The sequence below is a fragment of the Tachyglossus aculeatus genome, chromosome 26 (genome assembly GCF_015852505.1).
Source record: "Tachyglossus aculeatus isolate mTacAcu1 chromosome 26, mTacAcu1.pri, whole genome shotgun sequence".
In the NCBI taxonomy this organism is placed as follows: Eukaryota; Metazoa; Chordata; class Mammalia; order Monotremata; family Tachyglossidae; genus Tachyglossus; species Tachyglossus aculeatus.
In genome coordinates, this window is record NC_052091.1 from 18375879 (window position 1) to 18397457 (window position 21579).

Here is a 21579-nt window from a genome sequence, read left to right on the forward strand (position 1 = left end):
AACATCTGGAGACGGTCCCTACCCAACAGCGGGTTCACAATCTAGAAGGGGGAGACAGACAACAAAACAAAACATATTCACAAAATAAAATAAATAGAATAGATATGTACAAGTAAAATAAATAGAGTAATAAATATGTACAAGCATATATACATATATAGGTGCTGTGGGGAGGGGAAGGAGGTAAGGCGGTGGGATGGGGAGAGGAAGGAGGTGATATTATGATGTTATAATAATATTTTATAACAAATATTATGGTATTAAAGGCTTACAATGTGCCACGTACACTGTTCTAAGCACTGGTAATTATGGTATTTGTTAAACACTTACAATATGCCAAGTACTTACTGTGTGCCCAGCACTGTTCTAAGCGCTGGGAATTATTATGGTATTTGTTAACCACCTACTATGTGCCAAGCACTGTTCTAAGTGCTGGGGTAGATACAAGGTAATCAGCTTGTCCCACGTGCGGCTCACGGTCTTAATCCCCATTTTACAGATGAGGTAACTGAGGCCCAGAGAAGTTAAGTGGCTTGCCCGAGGTCACACAGCAGACAAACGGCGGAGCCGGGATTAGAAGCCACGTCCTCTGACTTCCAAAACCGGGCTGTTTCCCACGAAGCCGCGCTGCTGTTGATTAGAAATTCATTCATTCAATTCATTCAATCGTATTTATTGAGCGCTTACTGTGCGCAGAGCACTGTACTAAGCGCTTGGGAAGTACAAGTTGGCAACAGAAATGGCCTTTGTGGAAAGAGGTGATGCCCACTTTGCCCCATTAGCCCTTGAGGGCAAGAGTGACGGAGCCCGAGTGTGAGAAGCAGTGTGTCCTAGTGGGTAGGGCCCGGGCCTGGGAATCAGAAGGACCTGGGTTCAAATCCCGGCCCTGCTGGTGACCTTGGGCAAGTCGCTTCACTTCTCTGGGCCTCAGTTCCCTCATCTGGAAAATGGGGATTAAGACCGAGAGCCCCATGTGGGACAGGGACTGTGTCCAACCTGATTTGCTTGTATCTCCCCCAACGCTTGGTATGGCGCTTGACACATAGTAAATAATAATAAATGATAATAATTATGGTATTTGTTAAATGCTTACTATTCATTCATTCATTCAACTGTATTTATTGAGCGCTTACTGTGCGCAGAGCACTGTACTGAGCGCTTGGGAAGTCCAAATTGGCAGCTTATAGAGACGGTCCCTACCCAACAGCGGGCTCACAGCCTAGAAGGGGGAGACAGGCGACAAAACAAAACATACTAACAAAATAAAATAAATAGAATAAATATGTACAAATAAAATAGAGTAATAAATACGTACAAACATATATACATATATACAGGTGCTGTGGGGAGGAGATGAGGTAAACTGAGGCCCAGAGAAGCCAAGTGACTTGCCCAATTAAGAGCGTGAGCCCCATGTGGGACAGGGACTGTGTCCAACCTGATTAGCTTGTATCTCACCCAACGCTTGGTGCGGTGCTTAACACATAGTAAATAATAATAAATAATAATAATTATGGTATTTGTTAAATGCTTACTATGTGCCAATGCTTGGCATGGCGCTTGACACATAGTAAATAAGAATAAATAATAATAATTATGGTATTTGTTAAATGCTTACTATGTGCCAAGCACTGTTCTAAGTCCTGGGGTAGATACAGGGTAATCAGGTTGTCCCACGTGGGGCTCACACTTTTAATCCCCGTTTTACAGTTGAGGTAACTGAGGCACAGAGAAGTTAAGCGACTTGCCCAAGGTCACACAGCAGGCAAGTGGCAGAGGCGGGATTAGCAGGTGAAGCAGCGTGGCTCAGGGGGAAGAGCCCGGGCTTTGGAGTCAGAGGTCATGGGTTCAAATCCCGGCTCCGCCACTTGTCAGCTGGGTGACTTTGGGCCAGTCACTTCCCTTCTCTGGGCCTCAGTTACCTCATCTGGAAAATGGGGATTAAGACTGTGAGCCCCCTGTGGGACAACCTGATCACCTTGTAACCTCCCCAGCGCTTAGAACAGTGCTTTGCACATAGTAAGCGCTGAACAAACACCATCATTATTATTAGAACCCACATCCTCTGACTCCCAAGCCTTCGTTCATTCATTCGATCGTATTTACTGAGCACTTACTGTGTGCAGGGCACTGCAGCGTGGCTCAGTGGAAAGAGCCCGGGCTTTGGAGTCAGAGGTCGTGGGTTCGAATCCCGGCTCTGCCAATTGTCAGCTGGGTGACTTTGGGCCAGTCACTTCACTTCTCTGGGCCTCAGTTTCCTCATCTGTAAAATGGGGATGAAGACTGTGAGCCCCCCGTGAGACAACCTGATCACCTTGTATCCTCCCCAGCGCTTAGAACAGTGCTTTGTACATAGTAAGCGCTGAACAAACGCCATCATTATTATTAGAACCCACATCCTCTGACTCCCAAGCCTATGCTTGTTCATTCATTCATTCATTCATTCATTCAATCGTATTTATTGAGCGCTTACTGTGTGCAGAGCACTGCAGCGTGGCTCAGTGGAAAGAGCCCGGGCTTTGGAGTCAGAGGTCGTGGGTTCGAATCCCAGCTCTGCCACTTGTCAGCTGTGTGACTTTGGGCAAGTCACTTCACTTCTCTGGGCCTCAGTTTCCTCATCTGTAAAATGGGGATGAAGACTGTGAGCCCCCCGTGGGACAACCTGATCACCTTGTAACCTCCCCAGCGCTTAGAACGGTGCTTTGCACATAGTGAGCGCTTAACAAATACCATCATCATTATTATTATTATTCTCTGGGCCTCAGTTCCCTCATCTGTAAAATGGGGATGAAGACTGTGAGCCCCCCCGTGGGACAACCTGATCACCTTGTAACCTCCCCAGCGCTTAGATCAGTGCTTTGCATGTAGTAAGCGCTTAATAAATGCCATTATTATTATTATTATTATTATTGGCAGAAGTTGGAGAGGGGGATAGCAGGTGGTCTGTGCACGAGTGGTGGCCGTCTTGATAAGGAGGTCTGATCCAGAATTGGGGAAAGGTTGTGACTGTGGGGAAAAGACTGTGAGCCCCACGTGGGACAACCTGATCACCTTGTATCCCCCCAGCACTTAGAACAGTGCTTTGCACATAGTAAGTGCTTAATAAATGCCATCATCATCATCATCATCATCATCATCATCATCCAGTCTCCATCTTGAAGGCCCCCAAGTGTGGCCATCTTGACTATCCCAAGTGGCAACCATCTTGGGCGGGTCAGTGGCATTTATTCATTCAATCATATTTATTGAGCGCTTACTGTGTGCAGAGCACTGGACTAAGCGCTTGGGAAGTACAAGTTGGCAACATCTAGAGACGGTCCCTACCCAACACCGGGCTCACAGTCTAGAAGGGGGAGACAGACCACAAAACAAAACATGTGAACAGGTGTCACGTCATCAGAATAAATAGAAGTAAAGCTAGATGCACATCATTAACAAAATAAAATAACTAGAATAGTAGGTATGTGCAGGTATGAGCCCACTGTTGGGTAGGGACCATCTCTATATGTCGCCAACTTGTACTTCCCAAGCGCTTAGTACAGTGCTCTGCACACAGTAAGCGCTCAATAAATACGATTGATGATGATGATGATGATGAAGCCAGGCCTGAGTCCATACTGAGTCCAGCGTGACGTCGGAGAGAGTCAAGCTCTGTTTTTCCACAGGGGATCCACTCCTCACCCCCATTTTCCGGAGAAGGCTGTCATTACGAACTACCCAGGCGACGGGAATTCCAATTCCGGGATGGGGTGACATCAGACTGGGAACAATGCCATTCTTGGGCTAGGCTGCCTTTAGATATTCGCCCATCCTTGGTCAGGAAACAATTTTCTCCCCCTCATTAGAGCAGCCTCTGGAGATACGTGACGGTGCGTGAGCCCTATCTTCAAATGAGGCCATCCTTTCTGCTCGGAAGTGTCTGCCTCACCTGTTTACCGTCTGAACGCTTTTTTAAAATTAATTCATTCATTCAATCGTATTTATTGAGCTCTTACTGTGTGCAGAACACTGTACTAATCAATCAATCGTATTTATTGAGTGCTTACTGTGTGCAGAGAACTGGACTAATCAATCAATCAATCAATCGTATTTATTGAGCGCTTACTGTGTGCAGAGCACTGGACTAAGCGCTTGGGAAGTACAAGCCCGTCGAGTTTCTCGCGGGAAAAGCAGAACTACCGCGTGCGCAGGCGTACGATCTGACCCCAGAAGTGGATTTCGGCATTTAGCACGGCCCCAGTTCCCCTCCCGTGTATTTGGAAACTCTCCGAAAAATCATCCCCCCTCCGTGTCGTTTGGAAAAGGCAGGAGTGAAGATGGGTAGGTCTGAAAATTGGCAACTCTCCGCTCCCCGGTCCCAACCGGAGCAGAGGCAAATTGAGCGTTGGCGATACTCTCACCAGGGGTGAGGGCTGACTAGCTTCTTGACCGATTCAGATGTGACGGCTCCAAATGCCAAAAATTGTTTTACGAGGTCGAGGAGTATCAAGTCTGAATCACTAAGGCACTGAGCTTTCTGCCGTTGTTTCCTTAATCCGATCAAACGAATAACACAAAAGGAATGACGTTTCACGTACCATTCTTCGGAGAAGTATCGTTGCCTAGCGGAAAGAGCACACGCCTTGGGGGCAGAGGAGCTGGCTTCTAAATTGGGCTCTGCCACGTCACTGCTGTGTGATCTTGGGTAAGTCACTTCTCTGGGCCTCAGTTTCCTCATTGGTTAAATGGGGATTGGGACTATGAGTCCCACGTAGGACAGGGACTGTGTCCAACCCGATTGTCTTGTGTCTACTCTAGTGCTTAGAACAGTGCTTGGCACATAGTAAGTGCTTAACAAATGCCACGATCATTATTATTATGATTTACTATGTTCGCACGACTTTGGTAAAATGGGCGTGGAGCCAAGCGCGTGTCTTCCCAACTCTGTTTTATTGTACCCTCATGAGCTCTTAGTACAGTGTTCTGCACACAGTAAGCGCTCAGTAAGTATGATTGATTGATTGACCAGTTCACCTCAACTTTTAGGAGCAAATAATACAGCTTCAGTGAACTGAGCAGAACATTTCTGGACCAGATTACGGCCTGCCGCATTACGAGGGTCTAACAGCAATGGAAGTTAATGCTATCTCCTCCTCGTATTTGTTCATTTTTTATTCATTTATTTAATTACAGTACTTTCAAATGTCTTCCTCCTTCCCTTCGCCAGAGCACCTGTATATATATGTATATATGTTTGTATTTATTACTCTATTTATTTTACTTGTACATATCTATTCTATTTATTTTATTTTGTTAATATGTTTGGTTTTGTTCTCTGTCTCCCCCTTCTAGACTGTGAGCCCGCTGTTGGGTAGGGACTGTCTCTATATGTTGCCGACTTGTACTTCCCAAGTGCTTAGTACAGTGCTCTGCACACAGTAAGCGCTCAATAAATATGATTGATTGATTGATTGATATAGAGACGGTCCCTACCCAACAGCGGGCTCACAGTCTAGAAAGTGCTTGGGAAGTACAAGTCTCCCTCTTCTAGACTGTGAGCCCGCTGTTGGGTAGTGACTGTCTCTAGATGTTGCCAACTTGTACTTCCCAAGCGCTTAGTACAGTGCTCTGCACACAGTAAGCGCTCAATAAATACGATTGAATGAATGAATGAAGTCGGCGACATATAGAGACGGTCCCTACCCAACAACGGGCTCACAGTCTAGAAGGGGGAGACAGACAACAAAACGAAACATGTAGACGGGTGTCAGAGTCGTCAGAACAAATAGAATTAAAGCTCTATGCTCATCATTAACAAAATAAATAGAATAGTAAATATGTACAAGTAAAATAAATAGAGTCATAAATCTGTACAAACATATATAGGTGCTGTGGGGAGGAGAAAGAGGGAGGGCGGGGGGATTGGGAGGAGGAGAGGAAAAAGGGGGCTCAGGGTGGGAAGGCCTCCGATCATTTATTCATTCATTCATTCATTCAATCGTATTTATTGAGCGCTTACTGTGTGCAGAGCACTGTACTGAGCGCTTGGGAAGTCCAAGTTGGCAACATATAGGGACGGTCCCTACCCAACAGCGGGCTCACAGTCTAGAAGGGGGAGACAGACAACAAAACAAAGCATATTAACAAAATAAAATAAGTAGAATAGTATTTAGAGTAGTTTAGAGAAGATGTGTAGCCTAGTGGAAAAAGCACGGGGCTGGGAGTCAAGAGCACCTAGGTTTTAATCCCGGCTCTGCCACTTCAATCAATCAATCAATCAATCAATCAATCGTATTTATTGAACGCCTACTGTGTGCAGAGCACTGTACGAAGCGCTTGGGAAGTACAAGTTGGCAACCTATAGAGACGGTCCCTACCCAACAGCGGGCTCACTTGTCTGCTGTGTGACCTTGGGCAAGTCACTTCACCGCTCTGGGCCTCAGTTACCTCATCCAGAAAATGGAGATTAAGACTGTGAGCTCCATGTGGGACACGGACTGTGTCCAACATGTATTTACCCCAGCACTTAGTACAGTGTCTGACACATAGTAAGCGCTTAACAAATACCGGAATTATCATTATTATTATTATTATTCTCTGGGCTCCAGTTCCCTCATCTGTCAAATGGGGATTAAGACTGGGAGCCCCATGTGGGATGGGGACTGTGTCCAACCTTGTGTCTAAACCAGCGCTTAGTACAGTGCCTGGCACACTCAGTCGATATGATGGAATGAATGAATCCCCACCGAGTCCCAACTGAGCACTCCCTAGCCCCTTTCTATGCTCCGAACAATGTCCCCCGCGTATTGGAGGGGTCTGAACTGTTCCCACAGACTCCTCATTTCAGGGTGATGATGCTGATGCTGTGTGCTCATTCATTCAATGGTATTTATTGAGCGCTTATTGTGTGCAGGGCACTGTACTAAGCGTGTGGCAAGTACAATTCGGCAACAGATAGAGACAATCGCTACCCAACAACGGGCTCACAGTCTCTGATGATGCTAATGGTATTTGTTAAGCTCGTATTCATTCATTCAATCGTATTTACTGAGCACTTATTGTGTGCAGAGCACTGTACTAAGCGCTTGGGAAGTCCAAGTTGGCAACATATAGAGACAGTCCCTACCCAACAGTGGGCTCACGGTCTAGAAGGGGGAGATGGAGAACAAAACAAAACATATTAACAAAATAAAATATATAGAATAGGTACAAGTAAAATAAATATGTAGAAGTAAAATAGAGTAATAAATATGTACAAACATATATACATATATACTACGAATATATATATTCATTCATTCATTCATGCAATCGTATTTATTGAGCGCTTTCTGTGTGCAGAGCACTGTACTAAGCGCTTGGGAAGTACAAGTTGGCAACATATATGTTTGCACAGATTTATTACTCTGCTGATTTTACTTGTAAATATTTACTATTCTATTTATTTTGTTAATGATGTGCATTTAGCTTTAATTCTATCTGTTCTGACGGCGTGACACCTGTCCACATGTTTTGCTTTGTTGTCTGTCTCCCCTTCTAGACTGTGAGCCCGTTCATTCAGTCAATCATATTTATTGAGCGCTTACCGTGTGCAGAGCACCGTACTAAGCGCTTGGGAAGTACAAGTTGGCAACATATGTGTTTGTACAGATTTAGTACTCTGCTGATATTACTTGTACGTATTTACTATTCTATTTATTTTGTTAATGATGTGCATTTAGCTTTAATTCTGTTTGTTCTGATGACGTGGCTCCTGTCCACACGTTTTGCTTTCTTGTCTGTCTCCCCCTTCTAGACTGTGAGCTCGTTCATTCATTCAATCGTATTTATTGAGGGCTTACTGTGTGCAGAGCACTGTACTAAGCGCTTGGGAAGTCCAAGTTGCCAACATATAGAGACGGTCCCTACCCAACAGCGGGCTCACAGTCGGGAGCAGTGCCAGGCACTGTTCTAAGCGCTTGGGTAGATATAAGGTAATTGAGTTTGGCGTTGCCCATTGGAAACTCTAATAGACTGTAAGCTCCTTGTGGACAAGGATTGCTTCTACCAACCCTATTCTAGTGTCATCTCCCAAGTGTTTAGTTTGGCTCTCCACACTCAGTAAGCGCTCAATAAATGCCACTGAACTATTGATTGGTTGCTAGACATTGGAGCACCTCAGAGCTTCAGAAGAATTTCCCTCTGACAAGCCTTCAACCTGGCCAAATCCGACTTGAACTCCCCAAGCGCTTAGTACAGTGCTCTGCACACAGTAAGCGCTCAATAAATACGATTGAATGAATGAATGAGAGTTGGACCCTGTCCCTGTCCCACAGAGGGCTCACAGTCTTAATCCCCATTTGATAGATGAGGATTTAAGTAGTTTGCCCAAGGTCACACAGCAGACAAGTGGAGGAGCCGGGGTATCGTCATCATCATCCATCGTATTTATTGAGCGCTTACTGTGTGCAGAGCACTGTACTAAGCGCTTGGGAAGTACAAGTTGGCAACACATAGAGACAGTCGCTACCCAACAGTGGGCTCACAGTCTAAAAGGGGGAGACAGAGAACAAAACCAAACATACTAACAAAATAAAATAAATAGAATAGATATGTACAAGTAAAATAAATAGAGTATAGATAGAGTATAAATAGAGTAATAAATATGTACAAACATCATCATCAATCGTATTTATTGAGCGCTTACTATGTGCAGAGCACTGTGCTAAGCGCTTGGGAAGTACAAATTGGCAACATATAGAGACAGTCCCTACCCAACAGTGGGCTCACAGTCTAAAAGGGGGAGACAGAGAACAAAATCAAACATACTAACGAAATAAAATAAATAGAATAGATATGTACAAGTAAAATAAATAAATAGAGTATAAATAGAGTAATAAATATGTACAAACATCATCATCATCAATCGTATTTATTGAGCGCTTACTATGTGCAGAGCACTGTACTAAGCGCTTGGGAAGTCCAAGTTGGCAACATATAGAGACAGTCCCTACCCAACAGTGGGCTCACAGTCAAAAAGGGGGAGACAGAACAAAGCCAAACATACTAACAGAATAAAATAAATAGAATAGATATGTACAAGTAAAATAAATAAATAGAGTATAAATAGAGTATAAATAGAGTAATAAATATGTACAAACATCATCATCATCATCATCAATCGTATTTATTGAGCGCTTACTATGTGCAGAGCACTGTACTAAATGCTTGGGAAGTACAAATTGGCAACATATAGAGACAGTCCCTACCCAACAGTGGGCTCACAGTCTAAAAGGGGGAGACAGAGAACAAAACCAAACCTACTAACAAAATAAAATAAATAGAATAGATATGTACAAGTAAAATAAATAGAGTATAGAGTATAAATAGAGTAATAAATATGTACAAACATCATCATCATCAATCGTATTTATTGAGCGCTTACTATGTGCAGAGCACTGTACTAAGCGCTTGGGAAGTACAAATTGGCAACATATAGAGACAGTCCCTCCCCAACAGTGGGCTCACAGTCTAAAAACATATATACAGGGGTAGATACAGGCTAATTAGTTTGTGCATAATCCCTGTCCCTGCTCACCGCCTTAATTCCTAGTTTGCAGATGAGGTCACCGAGGCCCAGAGACGCGAAGCGTCTCGTCCAGCAAGCAGTTGGCGGAGTCAGGATTAGAACCCAGGCTCTTTCCACAAGGCCACACTGCTGCTTCTCGTGGTTTTAACATGGGCCTGTTCCCATCCATCCATTCCGGCCTGGCTTCAGTTTGGCACCAGGACGGAGGAAGAGAAGACGGGAGGAGAGACAAGAGGCTCCGGCGATGCCATCTGCCCTGCCCTGTTGCCCTGGCATCTGACTGTCACGCGGCTCATTCCGCCATTCCCAACTTCCAGCTCAGCTTTTTCCTCCATGAGCAACTGAGGGCAAGTCAGGGCAGGAGATGCCATCCTTTTCCCAAAGACACCTGCCCTTCCCACTGCTTCCCCAAACTGGTTTCCCACCCGGTTTCTCTTCGTGTCAGCCTGCCTTCCTCATCGATCGCCTCCGGCTCCCCAGTTTCAGGGGCTTTTGAGTGGTATCTGTTAATCGCTTACTATGTGCCAGGCTGGGGTGGATACAAGAAAATCAAGTTAGACACAGTCCCCGTCCCACATTGGGCTCACAGTCTCCACCCCCATTTCACAGATGAGGGAACTGAGGCCCAGAGTGACTTGCCCGAGATCCCACAGGTGGATGAGCGGCGGAGCCAGGTCCTTCTGATTCCCAGGCCCGGGTTCTACCCACGGGGCAACTCTGCTTCTAATAATAATAATAATGGTATTTATTAAGCGCTTACTATATGCAAAGCACTGTTCTAAGCGCTGGGGAGGTGACAAGGTGATCAGATTGTCCCCCGGGGGGGCTCACAGCTCGAATCCAATAATAATAATAATAATAACAACAATAATAATAATGGTATTTATTAAGCGCTTACTATGTGCAAAGCACTGTTCTAAGCGCTGGGGAGGTGACAAGGTGATCAGCTGGTCCCCCGGGGGGCTCACAGTTTGAATCCCCATTTTACAGATGAGGGAACTGAGGCCCAGAGAAGTGAAGTGACACGCCCAAAGTCACCCAGCTGACAGCTGGCGGAGCCGGGATTCGAACCCATGACCTCTGACTCCAAAGCCCGGGCTCTTTCCACCGAGCCACGCCGCTTCTCTGCTTTATTGTCTTGCCCTAATTATTCCCTGAAACGTCTCGGGGCGGTCGCCGGCGGAGGTGAATCAGAGGTAGTGCCAACCCAAATATTTCACTCCATAAGGTCAGGCTCTGTGATGGCCCGAGACCTAGAATTTTGATTGTGGGTGTTACTGTACTGAACTGAGAAAAATCACAGCACTCTGTAACCGGAGGTCATTTCATACCGGGACTTACCGGGACTCAAGTGTCTGGAATTGGGAGTTCACGGCCCTGGCAACTCATGGCCCCAGCATCTCTGGGATTTCCAAATTACAACCATGGCATCCTTAGCCTGGCCAACATATAGCCCTGCTTATCAATTTATACCCCTGACGTCTTTGAGCTTACAAACTCACGGCGTTGCTTTCGTTGGGTTTGTTGATTTATAGTCTGGACGCATTTGGGCTTCTCACTATAGTTGGGGGCTCACCTACTAAGTCCTCTGGACTTGCTTATAGCCCCAGCACCTCTGGCCTCAGTTTAATTATAATAATAATCACCATCATCATCATCAATCGTATTTATTGAGCGCTTACTGTGTGCAGAGCACTGTACTAAGCGCTTGGGAAGTCCAAGTTGGCAACATATAGAGACAGTCCCTACCCAACAGTGGGCTCACGGTCTAAAAGTGGATTTTGAGAGACGGCAGATCTCCTCCAGAGCTACTGCTGGGAAAGATGGGAGAGTTGAAGAAGGGGCTGAAGAGGAGGGAGGGACTGGAGAGGAGCAGTTATTTTATTTTATTACTCTATTTATTTATTTATTTATTTATTTATTTATTTATTTATTTTACTTGTACATTTCTATCCTATTTATTTTATTTTGTTGGTATGTTTGGTTCTGTTCTCTGTCTCCCCCTTTTAGACCGTGAGCCCACTGTTGGGTAGGGACTGTCTCTATATGTTGTCAACTTGGACTTCCCAAGCACTTAGTCCAGTGCTCTGCACATAGTAAGCGCTCAATAAATACGATTGATTGATTGATTTTGTTAGTATGTTTGGTTTTGTTCTCTGTCTCCCCCCTTTTAGACTGTGAGCCCACTGTTGGGTAGGGACTGTCTCTATGTGTTGCCCATTTGTACTTCCCAAGCGCTCAGTCCGGTGCTCTGCACATAGTAAGCGCTCAATAAATACGATTGATTGATTGATTTTGTTAGTATGTTTGGTTTTGTTCTCTGTCTCCCCCCTTTTAGACTGTGAGCCCACTGTTGGGTAGGGACTGTCTCTATGTGTTGCCCATTTGTACTTCCCAAGCGCTTAGTCCAGTGCTCTGCACATAGTAAGCGCTCAATAAATACGATTGATTGATTGATTGATTTTGTTAGTATGTTTGGTTTTGTTCTCTGTCTCCCCCCTTTTAGACTGTGAGCCCACTGTTGGGTAGGGACTGTCTGTATGTGTTGCCCATTTGTACTTCCCAAGCGCTTAGTCCAGTGCTCTGCACATAGTAAGCGCTCAATAAATACAATTGATTGATTGATTGATTTTGTTAGTATGTTTGGTTTTGTTCTCTGTCTCCCCCTTTTAGACTGTGAGCCCACTGTTGGGTAGGGACTGTCTCTATGTGTTGCCCATTTGTACTTCCCAAGCGCTTAGTCCAGTGCTCTGCACATAGTAAGCGCTCAATAAATACGATTGATGATGATGATGATGATGAGCAGGGCGGATTTTAGGGAGAGGGTGTCAATTTGCTCATTAAAGTATGAAGCCAGGTCACAAAGGGCAAGAGATGGAGGAGGTGGAGGGACAGAGGGTGTGAGGAGGAAGGTAAACATCTGATACAACCGACGAGGGCGATGGGTGTGGGGGTCATTAAGGATGGAGAAATCATTTTGCCGGGAAGAGAAGAGGGCAGAGGTTGGGCACGCAAGGATGAACTTTGAGGCGGACGAGCTCGGCCTGATGCGACTGTGTCCAACCTGATTAGCTTGAATCCACCCCAGCGCTCAGTACGGTGCCTGGCACGTAGTAAACGCTTAACCAATATCATTATTATTATTATTATTATTTGGAGAGCCTGAAGTTGGAGTTAGGAGGGATTTGCTGACAGGAAGGCAGAAGGGTCCATCTCCGGAGACTCCCCCATCTCTCCGGTCTTTTAGACTGTGAGCCCACTGCTGGGTAGGGACTGTCTCTATACGTTGCCAACTTGTACTTCCCAAGCGCTTAGTACAGTGCTCTGCACACAGTAAGCGCTCAATAAATACGATTGATGATGATCTCTCCAAGCTCCTCCTCTAATAACAATAATAATAATGATAGCATTTATTAAGCACTTACTATGTGCAAAACACTGTTCTAAGCGCTGGGAAGGTTACGTGGTGATCGGGTTGGCCCACGGGAGGCTCACAGGCTTCATCCCCATTTTACAGGTGAGGGAACTGAGGCCCAGAGAAGTGAAGTGACCTGCCCAGAGTCACACAGCTGGCAATTGGCAGAGGCGGGATTTGAACCCATGACCTCTGACTCCAAAGCCCGGGCTCTTTCCACCGAGCCACGCCGCTTCTCTAATGGGAGCTGGAAAGCGGTGCCAGGGCTGGGGTAGGGGCAGAGATTGGGGGCCTGGGGGCTGGGGGGCAGGGTCAGAGGGCCAGGGTCAAGGTCAGTTTAGGGTCAGGGCTAGGGGGACAGTGTCAAGGCTGGGTTGGGGACAGGGCAGTGGGCAAGACAGGGGGACGTCTATATTGTCTATATATTCAATTTTCTTTTCGCTCGGCAAAAGAAAGGTCTTTTTGAGAATTAATTGAGACTTTTAGACTTTTAATTGAGACTTTTAGTTGGAAAATGTTTATTACACTTCTGGATACAAGAGTTATAGGAAAATATAGCTGGCAAATGTATTGCTTACCAATTGTTACCACGTACAATATCGTCTATAGATTTCTGCATTTTCCTTTGTTTCAAGCTGGGTCTCCCCTGGGTCAGTACCTCATTCCCGTCCCTTACTTGCCACCTGTCCACATTCATTCAATCGTATTTATTGAGCGCTTACTGTGTGCAGAGCGCTGTACTAAAGCGCTTGGGAAGTCCAAGTTGGCAACATATATGTTTGTACGGATTTATTACTCTACTGATTTTACTGGTACGTATTTACTATTCTATTTTGTTAATGACGCGCATTTAGCTTTAATTCTATTTGCTCTGACGACGTGACACCTGTCCACCTGTTTTGTTTTGTTGTCTGTCTCTCCCCCTTCTAGACTGGGAGCCCGCTGTTGGGGAGGGACCGTCTCCAGATGGTGCCAACTTGGACTTGCCAAGCGCTTAGTGCAGTGCTCTGCACACGGTAAGCGCTCAGTAAATACGATTGAGTGAAATGAGGGACAGGCCGTCCAGTTGGCAGCCAGGCAGAGGGCGGAGGGAGGGATCAGAGGGGCTGGGCGGTGGATAAAGGCGGTGTCTGGCTGGGCCTGGTCCCAGAGGAGGAAGGATGGACCAGCCCATGGATGGACAAAGGGACACAGCAGGCAAGGAGGAGCAGGAGATGATGGAGGAGGTGATGGAGGAGGTGATGGAGGAGGAAGAAAAAGAGGAGGGGGTCCCTTTCTGGGGGCCCCAGCGCCAGGCTCAGGAGCTGCAGCAATACCGGGACAAAGGTAAGGTCCTCTCTGGTGGGTGAGGAGGGCCTTGTGTGTGTGTGTCTGTTTGTGTGTTTGTGTGTTTGTGTGTGGGAGTTGGGGTAGGGGGACCAGGCTGGGGAGCTGAAGGGGCTGGGGTCGTCGGACCTTTAGAGCGCCTGAGAGGACAGAGAGAAGGACTGACGCAGGGGGGGTTTGGGGGTGTGTGTGTGTGTGTGTACAGTGCTCTGCACATAGTAAGCGCTCAATAAATACGATTGATGATTGATGATGTGTGTGTGAAAGGATGGGCACTCTCCCAAGCGCCTAGTACAGTGCTCTGCACACAGCAAGCGGCCAATAAATGCGGCTGAATGAGTTCCCTGTAGGCAGGGAACGTGTCTGATGTTAGAATCTACTCCCCCAAGGGCTTAGTCCAGAGCTTTGCACACCATAATTGCCCCATAAATACGATTAATAATAATAATAATAATAATAATGAGGCCTCTGACACACACTGACTCATAATAATAATAATAATAATAATGAGGCCACTGACACTGACTCACACTGTCTCTCAGCTGCTCCCTCCCTCTCGGACACACACACACACACACACACACACAAATCACAATCAAAACCATCTTAAAAACTCCCTCTCATCACACACGTGCTCCCGGCCCAATTCGGGGACCCAGGTGCAGTCCTCACACACTCACACAAAACCCTACACACAAACACCTGCTCCCACGCACTCACATTGGGCAGGGCGTGCACACAAACACACACACACACACACACACACAGAGTGTGTAGTGGGGGAGAAGGAGAGAGAGAGAGAAGGAAAGAGAAGCAGAGAGAGGCAGAGAGGGCAAGAGACACATAAAGATCCAGAGACAGAGGGAGAGAGAAACCAAGAGACACAGAAAAAGGGAAAGAGACATGGAAAGGGGGCGAGAGACAAAAAGAAACATAAAGAGGCACAGACAGGGAGAGACAGAGAGGGAGGGAGAGATTCAGAGGCAGAAATCATGAGAGAAACATGAAGAGACACACAGGGAGAGGGACAGAGAGGGCGAGAGAAATAAAAAGAAACAGAAACAGAGGGAGGGAGGGATTCAGAGGCAGAACGAATGAAAGAAACATAAAGAGACACAGAGGGAGAGGGACAGAGAGGGCGAGAGAAATAAAAAGAAACAGAGACAGAGGGAGGGAGAGATTCAGAGACAGAAAGAGTGAGAGAAACATAGACACAGAGGGAGAGGGACAGAGAGGGCGAGAGAAATAAAAATAAAAAGAAACAGAGACGGAGGGAGGGAGAGATTCAGAGACAGAAAGAGTGAGAGAAACATAAAGAGACCCAGAGGGAGAGGGACAGAGAGGGCGAGAGAAATAAAAAGAAACAGAGACAGAGGGAGGGAGAGATTCAGAGACCGAGAGAGGGAGAGAGAGATTCAGAGACAGAAAGAGTGAAACATAGACAACAGAGGGAGAGGGACAGAGAGGGCGAGAGAAATAAAAATAAAAAGAAACAGAGACGGAGGGAGGGAGAGATTCAGAGACAGAAAGAGTGAGAGAAACATAAAGAGACACAGAGGGAGAGGGACAGAGGGAGGGAGAGAGAAACAAAAAGAAACAGGGACAGAGGGAGGGAGAGATTCAGAGACCGAGAGAGGGAGAGAGAGATTCAGAGACAGAAAGAGTGAGAGAAACATAGACACAGAGGGAGAGGGACAGAGAGGGTGAGAGAAATAAAAAGAAACAGAGACGGAGGGAGGGAGAGATTCAGGGACAGAAATTGTGAGAGAAACATAAAGAGACACAGAGGGAGAGGGACAGAGGGAGGGAGAGAGAAACAAAAAGAAACAGGGACAGAGGGAGAGATTCGGAGACATAAAGAGAATGAGAGGAAACAGAGACACAGAGGGAGAGACAGAGAGAGGGAGAAACAAAAGGAAACAGAGACAGAGAGAGGGAGGGAGAGATTCAGAGACCCAGAGAGGGAGGGAGAAGATTCAGACAAAGAGTGAGAGAAACATAGAGACAGAACGTGAGGGAGAAGGAGGCAGAAGGAGAGGAAGAAATATAAAGAGACTGAGGCAGAGGTAGCGATTCAGAGACAGAAAGAGAATGAGAGAAACATAAGGAGACAGAGAGAGAGAGAGACAGAGAGAGGGAGAGAGAAACATCACAGACAGAGAGAGAGAGATAGAGAGGGAGAAGGAGAGAGACAGAAAGAGAGGGAGAAGGAGACACAAGGAGAGAGAGAAATATAAAGAGACCCAGTCAGAGGGAGAGGGAGAGAAACACAGAGAAAAACAGAGAGGGAAAAACATAAAGAGATACAGGCAGAAGGCGAGAGACGGTGAGGGAGAGGGACAGAGACTGAGAGAGAAAGAGAGGGATAGAGGGAGAGAGACAGACAGAGGGAGAGAGACAGCGAGGGAGAGAGACAGAGACCAAGAGAGAAAGAGAGGGATAGAGGGAGAGAGACAGAGGAGAGGGAGACAGAGATGGTGAGAAACAGAAAGGGAGATGGACACAGAGAGGGAGAGAGGGAGAGACAGACAGAGGGAGAGAGGCAGAGAGGGAGAGGGAGACCGAAATGGAGAGACAGAGACCAAGAGAGAAAGAGAGGGAGATGGACACAGAGAGGGGGAGAGGGAGAGAAACAGAGAGAGAGAGGGAGACAGAGATGGAGAGACAGAAATGGAGAGAGAGAGGGAGAGAGACAGAGAGAGACAGAGGGAGAGGGAGGGGGAGAGAGACAGAGATGGAGAGGGAGAGAGACAGAGAGGGACTGAGACAGAGAGGGAGAGACAGAGACCGAGAGGGACAGAGACACAGAGGGAGAGACAGAGAGAGAGACAGAGAGGGAGAGACAGAGTCAGAGAGGGAGACAGAGACAGAGACAGAGTCAGAGAGGGAGACAGAGACAGAGAGAGACAGAGAGATAGGGAGACAGAGAGCTTGTGCTGGAGCTGGGAGTTGAAAGAGAAGACCAAGGTGTAAGACCGGCAGCTCCAGCCCTGTGTGGGGGGCTGCGCGGGGGCCTGGGGGTCCTGGGGGGGCTCTGGTGGGTTTCTGGGGGAGCTGGGCTGGGCTTCCCATGACCCGAGCCGTGGGCTGGGGGTGTCTGGGCCAGGCCCCGGGGCTCTCTGGGCGGGGTCTTCCACCTTTATCTCTGGGTCGGATCCTGGGGGTCTCTGGGCAGGACCCCAGGGGTCTCTGGGCAGGCCCCAGGGGTCTCTGGGCCGGATCCCGGGAGTCTCTGGACAGGGTCTTCAACGTTTATCTCTGGGTCAGATCCTGGGGGTCTCTGGGCAGGCCCCAGGGGTCTGTGGGCTGAATCCCGGGGGTCTCTGGGCCGGGCCCAGGGTGCGGGGTCTGTGCGGGGTCTGGGGTCAGAGGTCAGGGGTCGGGAATCTGGTCCCACAGCGGTGTTTTCTCCGGCCCGCAGGGAGGCAGATGGTTGACTACATTTTCCACTACCTGAGCACGGTGCGGGAGCGGAGGGTCTCTCCCAACGTGCAGCCCGGCTACATGCGAGGGCAGTTGCCCGACCGGGCACCGGACCAGCCGGAAGCCTGGGACAACATCTTCGCCGACATCGAGAGGATCGTCATGCCCGCGGTAGGGGGAGAGAGGGGTCTGCTGGGAGACCTTGGCCAAGTCACTTCCCTGCTCCGGGCCTCAGTTCCCTCACCTGAAAAATGGGGACAAAGACTGTGAGGCCCGCGTGGGACAGCGATCAGGTCCAAACCCCTTCGCTTGTATAATAATTAAGCGCTTACTCTGTGCCAAGCACCGTTCTAAGTGCTGGGGTAGATACAAGGTGATTCATTCTTTCATTCAATCGTCTTTATTGGGCGCTTACTGTGTGCAGAGCACTGGACTAAGCGCTTGGGAAGTACAAGTTGGCAACATATAGAGTGGGCTCAGGTTGTCCCACGTGGGGCTCACAGTCATAATCCCCATTTTACAGGTAAGGTAACTGAGGCCCAGAGAAAGGAAGTGATTTGCCCAGAGTCACACAACTAAGTGGCGGTCGGGATTAGAACCCACGACCTCTGACTCCCAAGCCCGGGCCCCTTCCACTGAGCCACGCTGTATCCATCCCAGCGCTTAGTACAGTGCCTGACGCATAGTCAGTGCTGAAGCAGTATGATGTAATGGATAGAGCCCGGCCCTGGGACTCATTCATTCAGTCGTCAGTAGGTCATGGGTTCTAATCCCGGCCGCTTGTCTGCTGGGTGACCTCGGGCAAATCACTTCTCTGGGCCTCAGTTCCCTCATCTGTAAAATGGGGATTGAGACAGAGGGCCCCACGTGGGACAAGGGCCTGTGTCCAAACCGATCTGCTCGTATCCACCCCAGCGCTTAATACAGTGCCCGGCACCTAGCAAGTCCTTAACAAATGCACAGGCTCTGGAGTCAGAGGTCATGGGTTCAAATCCTGGCTCCGCCAATTGTCAGCTGTGTGACTTTGGGCAAGTCACTTCACTTCTCTGGGCCTCAGTGACCTCATCTGGAAAATGGGGATGAAGACGGTGAGCCCCCACGTGGGGCAACCTGACCACCTTGTAACCTCCCCGGCGCTTAGAACAGCGCTTGGCACAGAGTAAGCGCTTAATTATTATACAAGCAAATGGGGTTGGACCCGATCCCTGTCCCATCTGTAAAATGGGGATGAAGACTGTGAGCTCCCCATGGGACAAACTGATCACCTTGTAACCTCCCCGGCGTTTAGAACAGTGCTTGGCACATAGTAAGCGCTTATAAATGCCATCATCATCATTATTATTATTACTGTAAATGCTATTCTGATTATGATTATTATCCAGGGTAGAGGGGAGTGGTCAGGCCCAAGCCTGGCCCCGGTCACTTTCACGTCCAATAAGTGGCTCAGTAGAGAAGCAGCGTGGCTCAGTGGAAAAGAGCCCGGGCTTTGGAGTCAGAGGTCATGGGTTCAAATCCCGGCTCCACACATTGTCAGCTGTGTGACTTTGGGCAAGTTACTTCACTTGTCTGGGCCTCAGTTTCCTCATCTGTAAAACGGGGATGAAGACTGTGAGCGCCCCGTGGGACAACGTGATTACCTTGTAACCTCCCCAGCGCTTAGAACAGTGCTTTGCACATAGTAAGCGCTTGTAAATGCCATTATTATTATTATTATTGTAAATGCTATTCTGATTATGATTATTATCCAGGGTGGGGGGAGCGGTCAGGCCCAAGCCTGGCCCCGGTCGCTTTCACGTCCGATAAGTGGCTCAGTAGAGAAGCAGCGTGGCTCAGTGGAAAAGAGCCCGGGCTTTGGAGTCAGAGGTCATGGGTTCAAATCCCGGCTCCACACATTGTCAGCTGTGTGACTTTGGGCAAGTCACTTCACTTGTCTGGGCCTCAGTTTCCTCATCTGTAAAACGGGGATGAAGACTGTGAGCCCGCTGTGGGACAACCTGATTACCTTGTAACCTCCCCAGCGCTTAGAACAGTGCCTGGCACATAGTAAGCGTTTATAAATGCCATTATTATTATTATTATTGTAAATGCTATTCTGATTATGATTATTATCCAGGGTAGAGGGGAGTGGTCAGGCCCAAGCCTGGCCCCGGTCGCTTTCACGTCCCATAAGTGGCTCAGTAGAGAAGCAGCGTGGCTCAGTGGAAAAGAGCCCGGGCTTTGGAGTCAGAGGTCATGGGTTCAAATCCCGGCTCCACACACTGTCAGCTGTGTGACTCTGGGCAAGTCACTTCACTTGTCTGGGCCTCCGTTTCCTCATCTGTAAAACGGGGATGAAGACTGTGAGCCCCCCGTGGGACAACCCGATCACCTTGTACCCTCCCCAGTGCTTGGCACATAGGAAGCGCTTATAAATGCCATCATTATTATTATTATTCTTGTAAATGCTATTCTGATTCTGATTATCATCCAGGGTGGGGGGAGTGGTTAGGCCCGAGCCTGGCCCCGGGGGCTTTCACGTCCAATATCAAGTGACCCTTCTTTCGAGCGGTCACCCTCCGGACCCCGGGGGAAGGGGGTGGGCGGTGGGGGGGTGGAGGGGGTGGGTCCTGATGCCCCCCTCGCTGTGCCCCTTCTCCCGGGGGCCCGTGTGGGTTTTGTCGTCGGGCAGGTGGTCCACTGGCAGAGCCCACAAATGCACGCCTACTTCCCCTCCCTCAACTCCTGGCCCTCCCTGCTCGGGGACATGCTGTCCAACGCCATAGACTGCCTCGGCTTCACCTGGGTGAGACGCCCCCCCACCCCAAAACCCCCCGGGGGGACCCCCGCCACCCACCCACGCTCCCGGGCACGGGGACGGAGGGGGAGCCGGGGGGTCGGAGGGGCCTGATGGGATCTGGGATGTGGGGGAGCAGGAGGCAGGGAAGGAATTTGGGGGGTGTGTGTGTGTGTGTGTGTGTGTGTGTGTGTGTGTGTGTGTGTGTGTGTGTGTGTGTGTGTGTGTGTGTGTGTGTCTGAATGTGTGAGTGTGAGGGATGCAGTCCTGGTTCTGTGTGTGTGTGTGAGCGTGAGAGTGATTCAGGCCTATCTGTGCGTAGGTGTGAGTGAGAGGGATGCAGCTCTGGCTCTGCGTGTGTGTGTGTCTGTGAGTGTATCTGTGTGTCTGTGTGTGTGCGTTTGTGCGTGTCTGAATGTGTGAGGGTGAGGGATGCAGTCCTGGTTGTGTGTGTGTGTGTGTGTGTATGTGAGCGTGAGAGTGATTCAGGCCTATCTGTGCGTAGGTGTGAGTGAGAGGGATGCAGCTCTGGCTCTATGTGTGTGTGTGTGTCTGTGAGTGTATCTGGGTGTCTGTGTGTGTGCGTTTGTGCGTGTCTGAATGTGTGAGGGTGAGGGATGCAGTCCTGGTTCTGTGTGTGTGTGTGTGTGTGTGCGTGAGAGTGATTCAGGCCTATCTGTGAGCATGTGTGAGCGAGAGGGATGCAGCTCTGGCTCTGTGTGTGTGTGTGTGTGTCTGTGAGTGTATCTGGGTGTCTGTGTGTGTGCGTTTGTGCGTGTCTGAATGTGTGAGGGTGAGGGATGCAGTCCTGGTTCTGTGTGTGTGTGTGTGTGTGTGTGTGAGCGTGAGAGTGATTCAGGCCTATCTGTGCGTATGTGTGAGTGAGAGGGATGCAGCTCTGGCTCTGCGTGTGTGTGTGTCTGTGAGTGTATCTGTGTGTCTGTGTGTGTGCGTTTGTGCGTGTCTGAATGTGTGAGGGTGAGGGATGCAGTCCTGGTTCTGTGTGTGTGTGTGAGCGTGAGAGTGATTCAGGCCTATCTGTGAGCATGTGTGAGCGAGAGTGAAGCAGCTCTGGCTCTGTGTGTGTGTGTGTCT

General features: G+C 48.4%; 1 protein-coding gene across 1 annotated transcript in view; it reads left to right on the forward strand.

The window, feature by feature from the left end:
- HDC (histidine decarboxylase) overlaps positions 1 to 21579 on the forward strand; it is a 41139-nt gene that overhangs the window by 1751 nt on the left and 17809 nt on the right. Inside the window, exons 3-6 of the mRNA XM_038767009.1 lie at positions 4438 to 4489; positions 14213 to 14288; positions 17710 to 17882; positions 20380 to 20493. Coding sequence (XP_038622937.1) covers positions 4438 to 4489; positions 14213 to 14288; positions 17710 to 17882; positions 20380 to 20493 — 415 coding nt within the window. The remainder of the gene's footprint in view (positions 1 to 4437; positions 4490 to 14212; positions 14289 to 17709; positions 17883 to 20379; positions 20494 to 21579) is intronic.